Here is a 19,040-nt window from a genome sequence, read left to right as displayed (position 1 = left end):
AATCCCTTGTCTTCTAGCAGCCACTAAAGATGATTGAATGACATTGAAAGCAAGATTTCATAATTTGGCTTGCTGACACAAAACCTCTAAAATCGCTGAGCATTTGGCACCTTTGTTGATGAAATATAACACTTGGATGTCATTGAGAAGAGACTTCACAGCATACGTGGCTTACATACTGCTTCAAAGTAAAAAGAGAGAAGCTCCATATTTTTCTTTAAGGCCAAGTCCAATCGGCATGATATAAAGGTTTCTTCTGCAGCCATTGAGAGTTGAGCAGCGACTAGGAAAGCATCAACTTTAAATGATGTAGAAAGGGTACCACCCTCCCGGACAAGGGGATACAAGTTTGCCTTGAAGTGAGGGACGGCAATTTTCTCCCACTTTTTCCATCCATGCAGTATCCTGCTACTAACAGACAAAGTTAATAGCAAACCCTTTCTCGCTTGTTTGAATTGTCTGATTTGTGGTTCAGCAGTGGGGGCCTGACTCAGAGTTGAACCCCATTCTTTGTGCTATGTGAATAAGGATCCTTAAGTCTCCTTGTATAGGTATTTTCCCTGGTTCATTCATAGTCGAACCTGTGTTGCTGTGCAATGTCTTGCTTCCAAGGCGAGCATGTGGCACCCGAGCTATCTTCCTGAGAGCAAAGCACGGCAACCTTTGACACTTCAGAAGAATTGGCAATCATCTCAGCCGATCTTGTTCAATGTAGGTCTCACTGACCGGGTCCGGTGGAGCCTTACAACAGTAGCCTGCCTGCAGACTACTCAATCCCTGTCCAGAGCGTAGGAAACAAAAACAGGACGATTTTTGAAGGAGGGGAGCCTTTATACTTACAAACTGTGAGTGAGAGATTGGGTTTAACCAAAAACAACAATAAAACAAAATGATTGGGTTCCTGGTCGCGAGGGGAGATACTTCAAAAGTTCTAAAACAAGGACAAAGAGAGTGGGGGTAATAATGATCCCCACTGGGCTCATCCAGTCAACCCCTTTGCCGGCCTGCTCTTCTCATCCTGAACCGTCTCTACCTTTACTACTGTAATGCTAGTACTATTGCTCCTAGTTCAATCTCAGGCCTTTAATTAATTGCATGATCTTGTCTCCACCAGTTCTGTCGGATGCTTGGCCATAGCCGGGAGTCTGCAACCTTTGATTCTCCAGATATTTTAAACTGCAACTGCCATTCACTCCACCCAGCATAGTGAATGGCAAGGGATCATTAGAGGTATGGACTAAAATGTCTGGAGAGCCATAGGTTGCAAACCATGCCACCTTCTCTGAATAATGCCCTAGTGTCAAAACTTCTTCCCCTACCATTCTCAAATGTGACCTCTAGCACTACGAGTGCTTTTTCTGAAAATGTAGGTTCCAGTACTCTTTTTACTCCCATTAGGCCTTACATTGACTTCCTCAAAGTGTACCTCTTTCCAGGTGTCAGTATGTTGAATGTTGGATTCTTTTTTGTTGCAAAGCGATTTTCCAAATCCCACTGTAGCAATAAAATGCTGGGAAAGAACAGTGTTTCTGAGAATGTAGGATTTCCAATGGTGGATAATTGGTCTCTGGTTGGGACACAATTTCAAAAAGACGTTGCTCTGGTGTTATCACTGGTGAAGGTCCTGGCAATGAGAATAACAGACCCGCAGATCTAGCCGAAAATGCACGTTAACAGCTAGTACACTGATCATCCATTCATTTGTGTTTATTTTGAATACAAATCATTCATAAAACATTACAGAATAACAGCATTAAAAACATAAGAACAATATTCGAAATATACATGACGCCAGAATTATACATTATATGAAACAACACAGTTCCCGTCAAACTTTACAAATTCTTCAAAAAATAAAATCCATGAAATAAAGATATTTACACCAATATAATATTGTGGGCATTCTAGCCCTCACAGTTAATTATGGGCTTTTAAAACTGTATTCAACACGCTATCCTGACAATCTCAAGTAATGCATTAGTTCTACGGTTGTCGACTGAGATCCCAGAAAGCTCATAGTTTACTTTTAACTTAACGCTCACAAAAATCACTAAAACGCTCATGTGAGTTCAGAGTCAACAGTAACCAGAGTTTAAAGAAAGGTCACTCGACAATTTACAAACTCCTGGCAATCAGAAATTGTTTCCAAAATTGGCATTTAGCGGGCAGTATTATTTCATGAATTGGAGGACCTTTCGACTTATGCTCGCAGGAATAGAATGTGTGTCAGTCTCTCGTGGCCGGACAGCACACAAAACCTTGGCACCTAGCTGGCCAAATGTTGCTTTAGCTATTTGTCTTCTCTGCCAGACGGGTCTTGTATTCACAAGTTATCGTTCTAGTCGAGGTCCCAACTTGAGGGGCAGATGCGCAATTACTGTACTTGAAAATATTCAGATACAAAATTGCCAAGAATCTGCCCTTTTTCGGGATGCCAATAAGATTCTATTCATTACCCGTATTAAGGTTGTGCCTATTAGTAAAGTTGAGCAGCAGGGGTGAACTGGGAACCAAATGAGATCCTGGGGAGAAAATAAAACAACTAAGTGGGCCCATATTACACATTTTCAGCAAGCTCAACCCTTTTGAGAACTTGTGGAAATACCACACAAAAGAGTCCCAGGTTGCAGGGGCCTATCTAGATATTTCCAGAGTTCCCTACAGGCCAGTCCAACCCTGTTGAGCAGCCTAGTGTCTTAAGGCCATGTTTTAGCAAGGGTAGTCTAGCCGCAACCTCTTTTGTCAGAATATGATCCAATATAGCGTTGGTAAGTGGTAATGCCCTATTCAACCATACGGATATCCACAGTTTGAGAGGGGCTAGCAAGGACTCTGCATGGATATCCATCAGACAGGTCTCCATGCACCACATGCCATTGTTGGCAGATTTCAGTACCATAATCGCATTCAGAGATTCAAGTCTTCTGATGGCACCATCAAAGGAGGTATTTCACGTTTTGTAAAATATAAAATCTCTCCAACCCCGAGCTGCACATATTATTGGCCAAGACTTTTGAAACTTCGATCCTTTCTTACAGTCCAAGGGATAGGTTAACCAAAAATCAGTGTGACCCCTTACAGTCCTTGGTGGGGAATGATCAGTAACATTTTACACTAAGGGTGTGTCAGGAATGAGACACGGACACAGACAATTTATGTTTTGGGATAAAGGCTTTTATTAAATCAAAAGGGGTTGGGAAAATGCCTCACTATCCCTAGTCTTAGAGGTATTTCCCTACCTCAACCAAAACAAATGGGTCTGTCCTTAAGATGTCCAAAAATTATATGTCCTGTGTCCGTAATCCTATTCTGGACCTCACACTCTAAAACTAAATCTAAGGTGCAAAGGGATAATGTCTCTGAATCTTGAAGGTGCAGAAATGTTCAAATCCAAGGCAAAATTTAAGTTCAACCAAAAAGTTCCAAACAGACATTTTTCAAAGTTCCAGGGATGACTCTCCTCTCCAGATTCAACTGAACCAAAATGAAAGTTCCTTCCTCTTGGATGGCTCACAATCCTCAGGGAAATGGTTTCCTTCTCCAAGCTCCTTTTCACATACAAGACAGTTCAGAATCTCAAGGGCATCAGCGTTCCTTGAGTTTTCTGTTTAAATCACAACTTGGGTGCAAGCCTTAGACCTGCGCGTCACCTGGTATACTCCCCTGTCAGGTTCTTTTCCTTTTCCACTTTTTCCAGTAATTCAAAATCTCCAGGGAATGGGTCTTCCTTGAGGTTGTCTTCTTTTAACGATATCAAGTTCACACTTGACTGTGCCTGGCGTACTTCCTTTTTAGGTCTTTTGTACAGACTTTCAGTATTTAACTTGCAGTGCTTCTCAAATCCTTAGCTCTGCCTGCTATACTCTCCTGCCTAGACTTTCATGCATTCTTGAAAATCATTTAGCTTATATTCTTTCCTCATACACTTGGCTTTGCCTGGTATACTCCTCTGCCAGGACCTTTACACGCTCTTGAAATTGCTCAGTTTACAATCTTTGTCATATATTTGGCTTTGCCTGGTGTACTCTCCTGCCAGGATTTATTTGTGGTTATGTTCCCTTTTGCAAAAACAAAGAGGTGATGGCTGGAAGGTTTAGAATGAATCTTAACCACTGGCAATGCTCTGGGCAACCCTCCAGACCACCGTTCTTTGCCTGCCAAGCCATTACAGAAGGCGAAAGACTATATGCAAATCAGGCTTGGCCCCACCCCAAAAGGGGCAGTCCAGCCTGAACTGCTAGGCCACATCCCTTCTGCACGAGACCACAAGCATCCCCAAACATGTTTCGCCCTTTTTGGGGCTCATCAGTGAGGAGTAGCTTGGATCTCGAGGCCCAGCAGGCACGGGACCCACGTCTCGGCATACCCGTCCCACTCGGGTGACAAAACAAAAACAAAGAGGTGATGGCTGGAAGGTTTAGCATGAATCTTAACCACTGGCAATGCTCTGGGCAACCCTCCAGACCACTGTTCTTTGCCTGCCAAGCCATTACAGAAGGGGAAAGACCATATGCAAATCAGGCCTGGCCCCACCCCAAAAGGGACAGTCCAGCCCAAACTGCTAGGCCACATCCCTTCTGCACGAGACCACAAGCATCCCCAAACATGTTTCGCCCTTGTTGGGGCTCATCAGTGAGAAGTAGCTTGGGTCTCTAGGCCCATAAGGCACGGGACCCACGTCTGGGCATACCCGTCCCACTCTGGGTGACAAAGCAAAAACAAAGAGGTGATGGCTGGAAGGTTTAGAATGAATCTTAACCACTGGCAATGCTCTGGGCAACCCTCCAGACCACCGTTCTTTGCCTGCCAAGCCATTACAGAAGGTGAAAGACCGCCCTTGTTAATTTGCATTTTTAAGTAACTTTGGGTCTCACCCTAAGTTACTAGGGGAATCCAGACGTGGACCCCTTGCTCACTAATCTTAGAGAGGCACAGCTCCTCCATACTGAGACCAACCAGACCAAAACACGTGTCTGGGGATGCTGTTGGTACTCTTGTTCAGAGGAGAATTGCCTAGCATTTCGGTGCTGGACTGCCCCAGGGCAGGACAAAGACTGATATGTTTGGGATATTTCTTCTCTGTGAAAGATAGTGAGCTAAAGACTCTGGGTAACTCTCTCGTAACCAGGACTAATGTCTGGCAGAGGGACTACCAGGACCCCCCTTGTTAATTTGTATTTTCCCTTTTGTCGATGAAACAATGTTTGCCCAAAGTTGGCTTGCTAGATTTTGTTTAACAATTCTCTTTAATACTCACTGTTTCCTTCACTTTGCTTTCCTCCTGCAAATATGGCTTTAGTAACCCATTTGTGGTACAATTCACAAATACGGCAGGTTCTTCATACACTTTGTTTTGAGACTCCCGTGTCCCTTGTTCAATACTGCATACACTTTTAAGCATCCCAGTATCCAGTTTGCTTTCCCTGGGCTTATCGGGTGCTGGAAATGCTCTTTGTGTGTCTTCCTTCCCGTTTCCTTAATTCTGCTGGTTTGGTATGCGGCCTGTTAGCTGCTGTTCTTTCTCTCTGCCTCTTTCACCTGTGCGCAGCTCCTGACGATTTGCGCTTGGCGGGGATGGCTTCTCTGCAATTCAGCTGTCTTCTGTGGTCTTGGGTCTAGCTTGCTCGCAGCTTCCTGTGGTGTGCTCCTCCCACATGTGATCCTCCCCCTTATAGTTGCCCCCAGACTTTGGATCCGAAAGCATATGCCTCACCCATGCCACATAAGGGAAGGTTACCTCAGAGATAGGAATTATGGCATTGTCAGATTCATCACAGATAGCTCAATCATCAATATGGCTCATCTTCTCCTTCCTCTCCCGATGCATCATATAGATACAACTATGTAACATTTTTCAGCACACATGTGTACTTATACAGAGTACCTGTGGCTTAGGCATGAGCATGGCAGGGATCGAACAAGCTAACCCTGGTTGTGGTTGTGTAAACCTGTATCTACCAAAAACATAGAGCAAAATAAATGCACATTGTTGTACCCGACCTGCGGGGAGAAGGAGAAGAGCATAAACGAGAATGATGGGAAAGATATATAATGTAGACGCTCTATAAAGTCATGCCCACCAAAATACCCACCGTCTATCCTTGCATAGAAACACCAAGCAAACGATGTCCATTAAGACGCAGGAATAAGGAGGTACACCTGGTAAATTATTCAGAAATAATTGGTGATAGAACAAAAACCTGAGGAAGATCCTGCCTTAACCAATTATCCTTCACAGGCTCCCTTTTTGGTGCACCCCTGATTGTGAAGCACCAAAAGCAGAATGTAATGGGCCCAACAGCTTTCATAGACTTTGTTCAGTTCCCTAGTCTCCCTGGAATCAAAGCAGTTAGGAGCCTTTCAGAGGAGGCTACGGGACTTAGACAGCAGCACCTTCACTCAAATGATCCATGCAATGTAGCTCTAGGGCTCTTTCCCCCTTAGTACCAGTGTCCATTCAAAACAATGGGGCACTTGATATCTTTATCAATGCAATTTATAGTCAATGATGCACCAAACGTACAAGGCCAATCTCCATTGGCACATTTCTGGGCTTGCTCAGGGGTACCACTGATAATGCGGAACATGATGAACACATTGAACCAGCTGTTCAAATGCAGGTGTTACTTTTGTTCAGGAGGATAGTGTGTGCAGACCACAGATCACATTCAGTGCCATGGTTCTGCCCAATGGTGGTGAACAGTCGATAAAGATTGGAGGGTATGTAACTCAAGCCCCCTGATTTTCTCAGTCTCAAGTTGTTTGTTCATCCAAAAAGGTATCGAAAAAACGTGTGCAAGTTTTTCTCCTTACTCACAAATGGATCTTGCTCTCAGGGTGGCAGTAGGCTGAGGAAAGGCACAGTATGGTCACTTTGCAGCAGGCTGGCCATATGAGACAATTCTCAGGCTGTGGACTATCCAGGCAGTCTCCATCTCAACACCCCATACATGTCCCACCTCAGGTGTCTTCTGGAGGTTTATCCACTGCTCAAGGAAGCTTGATGTACATTATCCCCATAGAAACCTGAGCCATCAAGGATTGCCCTGGGGTGGTCAAATATTCAGAAATGCACCAAACTCCTCATGCATGCTCATTGTCCATATATCACACCAGTCTAAGTGGCAGGAGACTCCTTGAAGGTTGCCAAAGCCACAATTATATACTCAATACCAGGGGTCCGCTCTGTGCTGTTGGTTGTACATCTGCAATTTTACCTGGTCTCTAATCTGATTCACCAAGATCTGGGACAGAAGAATTCCAACCAGCTGAAAAACAAACATAAGAGATTAGCCAGGGGTCAATAAGTGCATCAATGAAAATGTGCATGAAACCAACACTCACTGCACTACCAGGAAATCCTTCAGGTAGAGCATGTGTATTGATGTTATGGGAACAATGTCAGAATATGTGTTTTTGGCCCTTAAGGAAATCTCAGATTTAGCTCTTGTGATCAAAGAGGAAATGTGTCTCTGCAAATATGAACTCGTGCCACTGAGACCTATAATCACAACTAAGTTGAGTCGTTGTCAACCAGTATGGAGCTAAAACTAGCCACTAGGCCACATTTCAGAGAATGGACTCAAATTGCTCCACAATGGATACACACCTAAAAGTAGTTGGGTGCACTGAGTTGAGATGAGACCTTGGTAGAGTGGAGACTAGGGGACACGCAGGAGAGGTAAGAGGAAGCCCTGGCAGAGCTGCAGGAGAAATGCAGAGCCAAGGAAAGCTAGGCTACTAAGCAACCAGGTGGACTCTAATTGCATGACATGCCAAAAATAGCAATTTCTCTTGATTTCAAAAAAGTATTTGGAAATAATTTTAAACAATGTCAACGACAAACAAAGATATAGGGAAGTTTCAGGGTAAGTGTCCTTGGAATTGAGTGGGATGTTGCCCTCTATTGGTGATGGGGTCTTCATCAATGGAGGTGGACGGTATTGGGGAATAAAGTCAAATTCAAAATGTACAATAGACGTAAGATCACATTAATCACCAAACGAGTCCCAAATGCACCACACTACCCTGTGAAACAGCTTGCCCGTGACATATTGGCAGGTAAACTCGTAGCAAGTGACTTCCTAAAGTCAGAGCGCGAATTGAGCCATCCTCACATCTTAGTCTGGACACTGTAGTCAGTGTGTCATCACCTAGCAAAAGATTTAAACACTTTACAACTTTTTGTTAGATTTCTATTTATTTCTGATTTCAACTATATTTTGGTACAGTGGATTTACCTTGTACATAAAAAGCAACAAGGGGAATATTATGAACGAAAACTGTAAATGAGGACACCATGACCAGTGTGCAATTACATATGCACCTGCCACAACACCTAGGGGATACACCTATCAGGTCAGAGATCTGATATGGAATCCACCGGTCCCAAATTCTGATCACAGATCCTCCAAGCACAATGCTAATGGTAACAGCCACCAAGCACAAAACATGACAAAACCACAATAGTGAAAACAATGTAAATATATACAATAGGGTCAAAATCTAAAAGACTGTCAAAAACAGCGGCTCAATGCATGGGAAAAAACCCACAAGGTCCAAAGTGTAAACAGCAAAATAAAACTCTAGAGGGGGACATTTTGAACCAGCCTTGCTCTTATCTGCATCTAAGAGTACATTTTCATTCAGACAAAGTCTGTGAGCTACAGCTGGATCTAGAAGCATCCATCACACAAACCAAACAAGAAAGACTTGTAAATAGTCAGCAAGGTCTCCAGCCAGTCAGTATACTCCACAGCACTAAGTGAAACTCCCCCCGCCCCAATTTTTCTAGAAATCCTGCCAGCGCGGGAGATGGTGTGGGGTTTCAGAATGTGATATGACTGTATTTTGAAGGCCACACAAAAATCGTCCGAAATAAATCTATCTTTTTTGTATTCGCCTTCAAAATATCACATAGAACCCACTCCACATCTGGACCTAAACAGTCAACAAGAAATAAAGCCCATTAGCTCACGCACTTGAACCGTCTCCACTGGCTTCCAATTAATTAGCGATTAGAGTTTAATTTCCTCTGTCTAGTTTTTAAGAGTGTTCACACAGAGGCTCCTCCCTATTTCTGCTTCTTGACTTGTCTCTACCAACCCACCTGCGAGCTTCATTCTTCCTCCCAGTTCCTCCACTCGGTCCCTCAACCCCATTGTGCTTCTTTCAGTTTTTGTTTTTTCCAAAGTCTTACCCCTAGTCTTTGGAATGATCCTGCCCCTCTTTAAATCTATTTTAAAAACACCTAAAATACCATCTACCCCAGTCTAAATACTCTTAAACCTCCTTTTCTCTTGAAATCCTTCTTTGTGAGTTGAATTGTTGCTACTCTTACTATATCCAGCGATTTGAATAAAAGCGCTATATAAGCTTTGTAAAATAAATAAATTATCATACAGTCAACACGTAGAAAGGTCCCCTCTGTGGTGCACCCAAGGTGCAACTAGAGCAATTCAGTTGACCCACAAATGAGAATACTCAATAGGACAGGGTTAGCAGGAGACTGTTGTGTCTTGTCTTGCATGATAGTGGAAAGTTGGCGTCATGCTGTGGTTGTATGGGCAGGGGACTATACTGTTGAGTACATGCTGGGCATCCCCGCTAAACAGCTTCAACGACTTTAGAAGGCACAGAACACAGCAGTCAGATTGATATTTAAGTTGAGGGAAACGGCTCATGTATCCCCATTTTGCCGTGAGCTACATTGGCTTTCAATTGAAGACCGTACCAGGTTGAAGATAACTTGTATCGTCTTCAAGTGTGTAAATGGTATTGCCCCTTCATATCTGAGGGAGCTAATCCAGTCATATCGCCCTGCAACGCAGCTCCACTCCAGTGATTGTCGGGTATTGGTTATTCCTTACTTAGCTGACAAGTCACGGTGCGATAGAAGATTCGCTGTCTTTGACCCAAAGCTGTGGAATTCTCTGCCACTGGAATTGAGGGCTATGGGCTCGCGTCTTCAGTTTTGTCGAGCACTGAAGACCTTCCTGTTCAAATAGACATTTGTCCATGGGATGAAGGCTTGGTATGATTTGCTATATCTCCTATCCTATGATTGTCATCTGACCATTATACAGTTTAGTCTGTTCTGTGCGCATTACTAATTCTAAAAATCGAAATCAAATCAAATCAAAATGCTATGAATGACTGTATCTTGAATGTCAGACACAGCCTAAATGAAGAGTGGATGGTCAGGTGGGTGTCTGAGTCGTAAAATGTACTGAATAGTTGAGGGGACATATGTAATTCTGTTGGATTTTGAATGAAGGGAAGTTATGAATTGCGGGGGTGCATTGCAAATCGTATGATATGATATATGATGTGGCATTTATAACGTGCCTGTACACAAGTGTTTCTATGAGGCATATAATCATGTACAACCGGGTGTTTTGTCTGAATGTGTGGCAGAGGGCGTTAATGGATTAATGCGTGTGACATCATTAATCCAAGATGGCCGCTGGTACAATTCATGAATCAGAATTTGATCTATAACTCCTTTGAGAGTGATCCGATCAAATATTTTCTAAGGACCTTTTTTGTTCATCATAAAATCTGAATAAAGAAGGCCCTTAAAAGAATTTGATATCTCTTTTTGTTTAGAGGTTTCTGTTCACAGTTCATTTTTCATGATTTATAACATTTTTTTCTATTTTGTAACAGGTTCTGGTAATTGACAAGAAAATTGGAAAATTATTTGAGAGCAGTTGAAGCATGAAATTAGATTCCATCTTCCAGTAAAATCATTTTTTTCAAAATGTCAATACCTCAAGATATCAAATGCCATTTAAAAATGAACTTCCAACATCAGCCAATAAAAAAAAAAAAAACAGATAACAGACTTTTCTTAGTTAAACCAAAATGTTATGAAAAGATTTAGTGTATTAAGAAGAAAGCTGAGTGTAACAATAACGAAAACTTGAACATAAGTCTATGATTAGGCAACTTAACACCTGAAGAACTGAAAAATGAAAACGCATCATGGCATTCAAAATACTACAAGCAATGTACTCATAAGGCAAACAAGGATCAAAGCAAAAGATTGTATGGAGAGCAGCTACGTGAGTCAAAGCCGTTGATCTCCAGCCATGAAGAAGAAAAAGAAGAAAAAGAAGTAGAACAAAGCTACACTGCAAGATCAAGAATACCTATGCACGACAGAAATAAATGCTTCTGTTGCAAAAAAAGACGAAAAATTATATTTGATAGTAACTGATTCAGCAGGCATCAGTTTGAAGGGAGCAGTAGAACTGTCTAACAATGACACATTGAAGATTCGTCTTAGCGATTGTACAGATCCTGAAGATCCTCACGCAAGGGAAATTGCATATCACAAGCTATGCTGGGACACATGTAGTGAATTTCTTACAACGTAAGCCTACACTAAGTGGAAAGATCCAGCCGATTCCACTGTCTTATGAAGCAACAAATGTTGAATTTGTATCTTCAATCAGTGATGTTCACCTTGAAGGCAACCTAACAACAATGGTGGAAATTGACAAGCTTTGCAGGAAAATTGCAGCTAACAATGGTTTAGAAGGAGGACAGATGAAGACAAGAAAACAAATCAAAAGTTTCATAGAAGAATAGCTTGAATGTATTGGCATTATTTTAAGTAATCCCAAAAGGGTAAATGAACCACAATGAGTCTCACTCCAAAGTAACAGCAGAAGTGCGCTCTCAAGCAGAAGAATAATTTAGGGATATTGAGAAAAATATGAGACCTTCTTGAAGGAGCTACGATTTTACAGAGAGCCGTACTAAATTGTGAACAAGGAAATTCACTGGAAGTTCTAAATAAGTGAATATGGCAGATGTTGTTCCAAAGGAAGTTCTTTTTTACAAGTGTGCTGTCAAGGACAGATAGATATGTTAAGTAATTCTGAAAAGTGAGATACCACGGTAATTAACAGGGCTCATAAATTGTCACAGATGTTTATATATGAAATGCTATCACCACAACAAGCTTCCTACGCACGCACTTCTACCACACAGCATACCGGTGAAATGCCGTTGCAAGTGGCAGATGGCCTCACAATACACACAGCTACTCACAGCAAATTCATCATTCAATATCTGCATATCATGGGAGCTTCTTTAGATTACGCCAGAGTCCTTCGGTTTGAGACACAGATAGCCACATAGGTAATAAAATGCATGGATGAGTGGAGGATTTTACGTTCCCTCTGAGTTGGTCAGAGGAAGATTTGTCTATTGTGCTGCTGACAAAATGTACTTCCTCAAGGCTACTTTGAATGGTAACGGAACTTTGCACAGTACAGTCTATCAGGAGAAGGAGCAATCAGATGTACTCAGCCCAATTGAAATATCAGGACCATGATCACTGCGATTACTGCAGTAGATTCCTCAGTTCCTGTCTGAGGTCATGTCTTGCAACATTCCCAAATGGTGTATACCACAGAATACTGTAAGCAGTCAAATTACTGAGTATACAGAGAGGAATGAGATTATTTTAGATTCCAACATGCTTGAGGGTCTACTTTTGATGAAAGTGGAAGTCTCGCTGTTGATTGATTTTCAAGAATGTTTCGATGAAGAGTTGCTGGATACACATGGTCATCTCACTGAAGAAACAGAGACTGACTCCCTACAGTTCCAACTTTGTTAGCTTACAATTCCATTATAAGTGATCCTCCAACTAAAGAAACTAGAGTCTGTGTACTCCCACTGAGAGATGCCAGCCCAACAAGCACACAAACACAGCTCACATTGATGAAGTTGCGGAAAGTAACATCTGTTGTCTCCCCAGAATCAAAAACAGTTGTAACATTGGATCTTGGCCTTTACAAGCCTGTTTTAAAATTAGCCATGGCTAAAAAAGACTCGTCAAATAACTGGATGCTGACACCAGATGAGCTACATATAATAATGGAGATGCTTTGGGCTATTGGTTCTTTCTTGGATGGTACAGTCATTGGGGCCATCTTAACTGTACTTTATAATACGAATGATGTGTCGAAGATTCTATCCGTGAAGTGCGTAAGGAGAGCAGTCGAAGCACAAACGTCACTAAGGCTTGCACTTTTCAAACGCATCATCAACGAATTCTACAAAGAGCATGTTGAAAACAAGAAAAGGAAGGAACCTGAGCTTAAGAAGTTACTTAAAAGTTTACAAGTGGATGATTCCTAAGAAACAAAATGTATCCATAATTAGGTTGTGACAGTTCTGACAAATTTGAATGGGATGGCCAAAATAGAAACATTTCAAGCTAAGGAATCTCAAAAATAACCAATACTCAGAGTTGCTCTTCAGTACCTTCATATGGTGGGCACAATGCTTTTATTTATCAGATCCATCTGAACTCCAAACTGGGATGTTCACCTTGCATCACTTGAAGAGTACTTTTCCGCCCTCGATTTGATAAACTATGCATGTAAAATAGCATAGAACTTAGCAGAAATGAAACCGCTTGAAAGCAAACAACCGTACTTGTGGAGTGATGTTCAGAAAGGCAATTGGGTAGTAAGAAAAACAAAAGTACCCTTTTGTGCTTGAGGTTCAGATGAAGATCTGGAACATCAAAACATTGAAATGAAAGTACTTGGTGTTGTGGTTAATATTAATCAAAATAAACAGGCTCTAGCATGATATGTTTAGCCTCTTATGAGCTGTCGAGGCTGCCTAAGGAATCAAATAAAATTGTAGGAATCACAGGTTACGAACGGGCAAAATATCCCCACCTTACAGCATCCAAAGCAACACGCCAAAAGGAAGATGTTCAACAGGTCTACGACTCGATCATGATATTGACTTATCCTGTGAATTATGATGGAAAATGAACTCATCAACATCTCGACAACGGCAGTTTTTGATGAAAAATTCATTAGGACCCATCAATTACAGAAAATGGTTGCCAAATGTGCAAGAGCTCTGAAGAAGACCGGATTGAAACAGACAGTAGTACTCTATGGGCACCAATGAAGAAAGAGAACCGTCAGCTGTGTAAAAGTGCACACAAAGTTGTTAAGACAAAAGTATCAGGCACCATAGTGCAGTTGAAGGTAGATTGTTCTTTGTTCACACGTTTGCTGACTGCTTGACAAAGTCAAACTGACATTGATCGAATGCTTGAGTAATTACGAATTCTCTGCAGTACCACCTTCATTGTTCAACTTAGATGGTACAATGATTTTAGCTGCAGACAAGAGCAAGCTGATGAAGATACTCGAAGAGGAACATTAGACAGAGGTTTCTAACAAGATGACCGAGGTCTCTTCATTTGTTAGTAAGAAAAGATTATCTGTACGACAGCAAACATATCCAGCAGCTGTCTTTGACGGAATGGCAGAATTGCAATCACTGCAGAAACCATCAAATGTGAAGTCATCCCATGACCTTGAAATTGAATTCATCAGGAAAATAGAATCTTATCTGCTCAAGTATGATGAAACTCATTTAGTATTTGATACCTACCTAGCCAATTCACTCAAGATCTCCATGCAAAAGTAAAGAGCAGCAAAAGCAACACCTGTTCAGTACAAAATCACGGATTCTACAAATATTGAAACATTTTCCATGAGAACCCTCCTATTGCATTCTAAAAGTAAAGATGAGTTAACAACTTACCTCTCAAATAAAGCAATTCTGCATGCACAGAGGATACAAAGAAGCCTGGTAGTCATTTGGAGTCATCGGATGGAAATGATGCTACAGACATTGAAAGGGAAACGTACCAAAATGTCTCCCAGATTGTGGCGACATTACAAATACTGCACCCTTGCCCAGAATAAAAACCCCAACCCTCATTACGCCGACTAAGGGGAGTAGGGGTTTTGGGGTGTCACCCGCTCCCCATAGTCGGTGTAATGGGGGTCAGGGGTTGCAGGGGTGTCCCTCGCTTCCATTAGATGGTAGCAGGGGACAATAAACAAAACCAAGTTTCAAATAATGAAAAAAATGAATAAATGGACCCTGCATTGCCAGTTCTGACCCATGTTAGTGGGAGAGAACTGATGCAGCAGGGATAGAGGAGAGACGGTGGCACACAAAGAAGTGTGCCACTGAAGAGGTAAGTGGGTAGGGGTAAGGGGATGCGGGCCATAGTGATCTATGTGATCACTGTGCTGCGCCGTAATGGAAGTCAGCATTTTGAAAGTCGACATTATGGGTGGTGCAGTGAGCACATAGATCCACTGAAAGCACTCTTGAGGAGGCAGACACATAAATAATTCTTCACTGCCTTTATGTATCACGTCGTCATGCCACTACCCACCACATTTCTTCACCTGATATCAATGTTTTTGTCTTTTCACAGAGGTGTTTTTCCTATCTGACAGTATGTTTGTCACAGGAATTGGAACTAATAGACGATTTATAGATCTCAAATGGGTGTGCTCCTGCTTAGGGCCTACAAAAGTGCAGGCATTACTAGACCTTCATGCTCTTTCAGAATGTGATGTTACCAGGTGTTTTACAAATAATGGAAAACTATCTTTCTGGAAAGTTTCCAAGACGTTGGAAAAAGAAATCCTTGAAGATTTGGGAAGACTTGGACTTTTAGAAGATCTTAAGAAGGAAGATGAACGATTGATAGAGCGATTCATTGGTCAAGTCTACTCGCAAGGAAAGATTTCGGAAATTGGTCAACTGCGTTGGTGGATGTTCATAAAAAAAGAGATGCAAAGTGAAAATTTGCTGCCAACAAGATGCTCTCTAATACCATACATCTCATATTTTAAGGACTGATTACCAGGTGATGGAGCGGTAATGCGCTGGACAACAACACCCAAATCTCCCAGAGCATCACAATTCGGGTGGGATTTTGAATATTCTCCTACTATGTGTACGCTTCCATGTGCACCACAATCAAACAGCTGATACGATGTGCATGAGTCAAAGAATGGTGTGCTGTGCATTGCAAATGCCGAGCTCAGTCACCAAGGTGCACAGAACTGTGTAAGTGTGGTGGTGTGATAAATCAGAGGGTGTCTCCCCCGCTAGTCCCTGGGGATCTCTCTTTCAAGTAGCCAGGGCACGGCCATCGCCTTTGTATCAAGACCCTGGGGGTGGATCAGTGTGGGAGGATCACCTGGGTTAAGTGTCTTCAGGGAGTCGGGGTCAGACAGCCAATGGTGTTACATGGTATTCCCCACTATTTTGTTTATCCAATCCATTCTATTGTTAGGATTCTCGGAGATACCAACACCCCCCCCCTTTTTTTTACAGAAACAATGGGCCGAGGAAGAGGGTGACTGAGTAATAATATTAACTTTCACACATCGTACTGGACATGTCCCGCAGATTGGGTCAGGCAAAGGCAGGCACTTGACTCTAAGTGCATACACCTTTTCAATTAGCTCAAAGGCAGAACCTATAGACACACTCTGAGAAATTTGGAACACGAGTATGAGCAGGGTTTCCAGGACGAGGGCAACCCTCCTGGAGCAGAGCAACGGACCAAGGGATGAGAGAAGCAGATCTAATTCCCTGAGAGTTCCCTATTGGAGGTCATTGCCTCCGACAGGCTGCCGCAAACATGTGGAGAAGGCCAGATCCCACAAGTGAAGACTGCATTGTGTTTCAAGGACGCCAGCAACCCTCCCATGTGAACGGTTGGTGAGGCAAGGCCAAGCATGTGGTACTAACCTTGACTTGTGAATTGGAAATCACAAAACCAAGCAAAAGACACACACAGCCGTTGAGTTGGCAAGCGTCCTGAGAGACCGGCGTCTGTTAAAATTTGAAATGGCAACATTATATCACAAGTGAAGGCTGCATGCTTGTGTTGTGAAACGCAAAGAAAGGCAGACCTGTGAATGAACTTTGAAGTGAGGACAGCTGCAAAAATCAGCGATACTACGTAACAGAGTGGTCCGGCGAAAGGAAGTAGCCCACTTGAAAGTCTCAGTGAAAGGTACATTGTTTGAAGCGAATGAAGCGCACAAGTGAAGTAAAACAAAATTGACTCCTAAAAAAGGGGAGAGTGAAAGTTAAACCGTGAACTTTGAATCAAAGCGGTACTGTGATGGGTCTGTAAACAAAGCCACACACATTCGAAAGTCTTTGACATCCAAAAGTGGTCCGAGCCCGACAGAGGGAGACCAGAAGGATAATAAACTTGGGGAAGTTTGTTGAACTTTGTAATGAGAGGTCTGAGCCCGTCAGAGGGGGACCTTTGTGAACATTTTGATTAAACATTATTTTAGAAGTGAGGAAAAGAGACTAACGTGGAAGGCCAGACGGGCCTCGATCCATGTTTTGGAACCATTTGTTGAGTTGGAAGCCGAGTCAGAGTGTGTCATCCTGCCTAGAGGGACCGCCTTACTCTGTGAGGAATAACGTGGGGAGGAGAGCTGGTTCAAAAACATTTATTCTTTTCAACACTGAATTTTCCTTTTTGCATACATTTCTAATTTTTACACTTTTTGTACAAGAGATAGGGCAGGCACTAGGTTTTGTTAGCATAGGCCATTTTGATTTGACGGACTTCACTAGGACTGCATTATTTATTATTTGATGGTCGAAACTACTCCCATCTTAGTTATAGGGCAAAGTAGGAGGTTCTCCAGCCCCAACAATTTCAATAAGGGTTTTACAAATTGTTCCCATTGTGCCAGTGTTATACCTGTGATACAATGCCTTCCTTTAAGGTAGCGATCAAGAGCTCTGTGATAACGATTTTGTAGTTGATGAAAATTAACTCTCAGACTCAGAAGATGACCTGTACAATCTTAATTTCCCTCTTAAAATGTAGCTATTGTAGTTTTGATAAATAGTATATTTCAATGAGAAAGTTGAAAATTATTTCAAACTTTCTAATTTAGTGAGCATACAGTCGAAGGTTTGCGATGAAGTAGCAATTTTTTACGAGGCTATATCTCAGAAACGATAAAAGATATACAGAAAAATTCCTTATATGAACTTTTGTATTCCTTGGATCATGGTTAACAAACAACCTACTTAGCAAATTTTTCATAGAAGCAAACTAAAAGCAAATACGGCTGAAAAACCAAATTAGTATCCGTAATAGCGGCCATCTTGGATAAATTACATCACACAGGCCCTCTGCCACAAATCCAGACACAACACCTGGTAGTACATGATTGTATACTTCATTATCAATGCATCCCCAGTAGGCATACCTTCCCCCAGTCAAAATCCTGCAGACTAGGTTATTGTAACAGATGCCCCTCAACTAGAAGTAACTACTTAACTGAATTGAACTTTGTAAACCAAAGACCAAGCAATATGTAGCATTTTGTACCTCAGGCTCAAGTGTACTTATTGGGTGAAGTGAACTTCATTTATAGCTGCCATTAAGGATGTGCTTGCTTGATATATTTGAAGTTGAGACTGTGCGGGTTAGGTGCATTTCCTCTGCTGGAACCATGCTGTGTGCTGGCATTTGTGCAATAAGAGAGGCTGCAGATGTTAAGAGCATGTGCCCTGGTGGTTCCATGTTTTGTGCTGGCGTTTGAGTGAATTGTGAGGCTACACAAGTTAGGTTCCATTTCCTTTTCTGAAGCCAGGTGTGCTGGTGTGAGTTGTTTGATGTTGAGATACTCCATGTTCTGGTGTTGTTGGCGATGGAGCGAGAGTGAGACATTGGGAGTATGTCATGTGATTTTGTGTTAGTTGCATGTCTTGTTGGCTTCTTTGTAACAGAATATGTGCTGTATCTTGTCCTGGAGGTTTATGGGCATGTTGGTGGAATGTTGGATGCATGCAGTCTCTGTGTGAGCAGGAGATAGGAATGCTGAGTGAATGCTGTACATGAATGTTCTGAGCGGGTCATCTGGAAGCTGCCAGGATAAAGAGTAGATGGTCCGATCGGTGTATCGGGTTTAAGTAAACACTGAACCTTGGAACCTAACAATAAAGAAGACATAACCTCTTGCACATCAGGCCCAGGTTTAGTTAAAGGATAAAACTTTCACCTGTAGCAGAGATCCACCAAGTAAGCATCTGAACTTGCTCTGTGTCGGAGAAAAGAAAGGAAATAAAAAAGGGGCTACTCCGCCTCTTGCTGGAAAAGCGATGATCCCGGTTGCCTTGTTCAACAAATCTTTTAT

General features: G+C 42.2%; 1 protein-coding gene across 1 annotated transcript in view; it reads right to left on the bottom strand.

The window, feature by feature from the left end:
* Positions 1 to 1,692: 1,692 nt before the first annotated feature.
* The window catches only part of TSPAN33 (tetraspanin 33), a 350,655-nt gene continuing 333,307 nt past the window's right edge, over positions 1,693 to 19,040 (bottom strand). The window contains exon 8 of the mRNA XM_069629578.1: positions 1,693 to 7,268. Coding sequence (XP_069485679.1) covers positions 7,167 to 7,268 — 102 coding nt within the window. The 3' untranslated portion in view covers positions 1,693 to 7,166. The remainder of the gene's footprint in view (positions 7,269 to 19,040) is intronic.

The sequence above is a fragment of the Ambystoma mexicanum genome, chromosome 12 (assembly GCF_040938575.1).
Source record: "Ambystoma mexicanum isolate Mex_15411 chromosome 12, UKY_AmexF1_1, whole genome shotgun sequence".
Classification (NCBI taxonomy): Eukaryota; Metazoa; Chordata; class Amphibia; order Caudata; family Ambystomatidae; genus Ambystoma; species Ambystoma mexicanum.
Note: the sequence above shows the minus strand (reverse complement) of the source record. Positions and strands in the feature narration are given on the sequence as shown.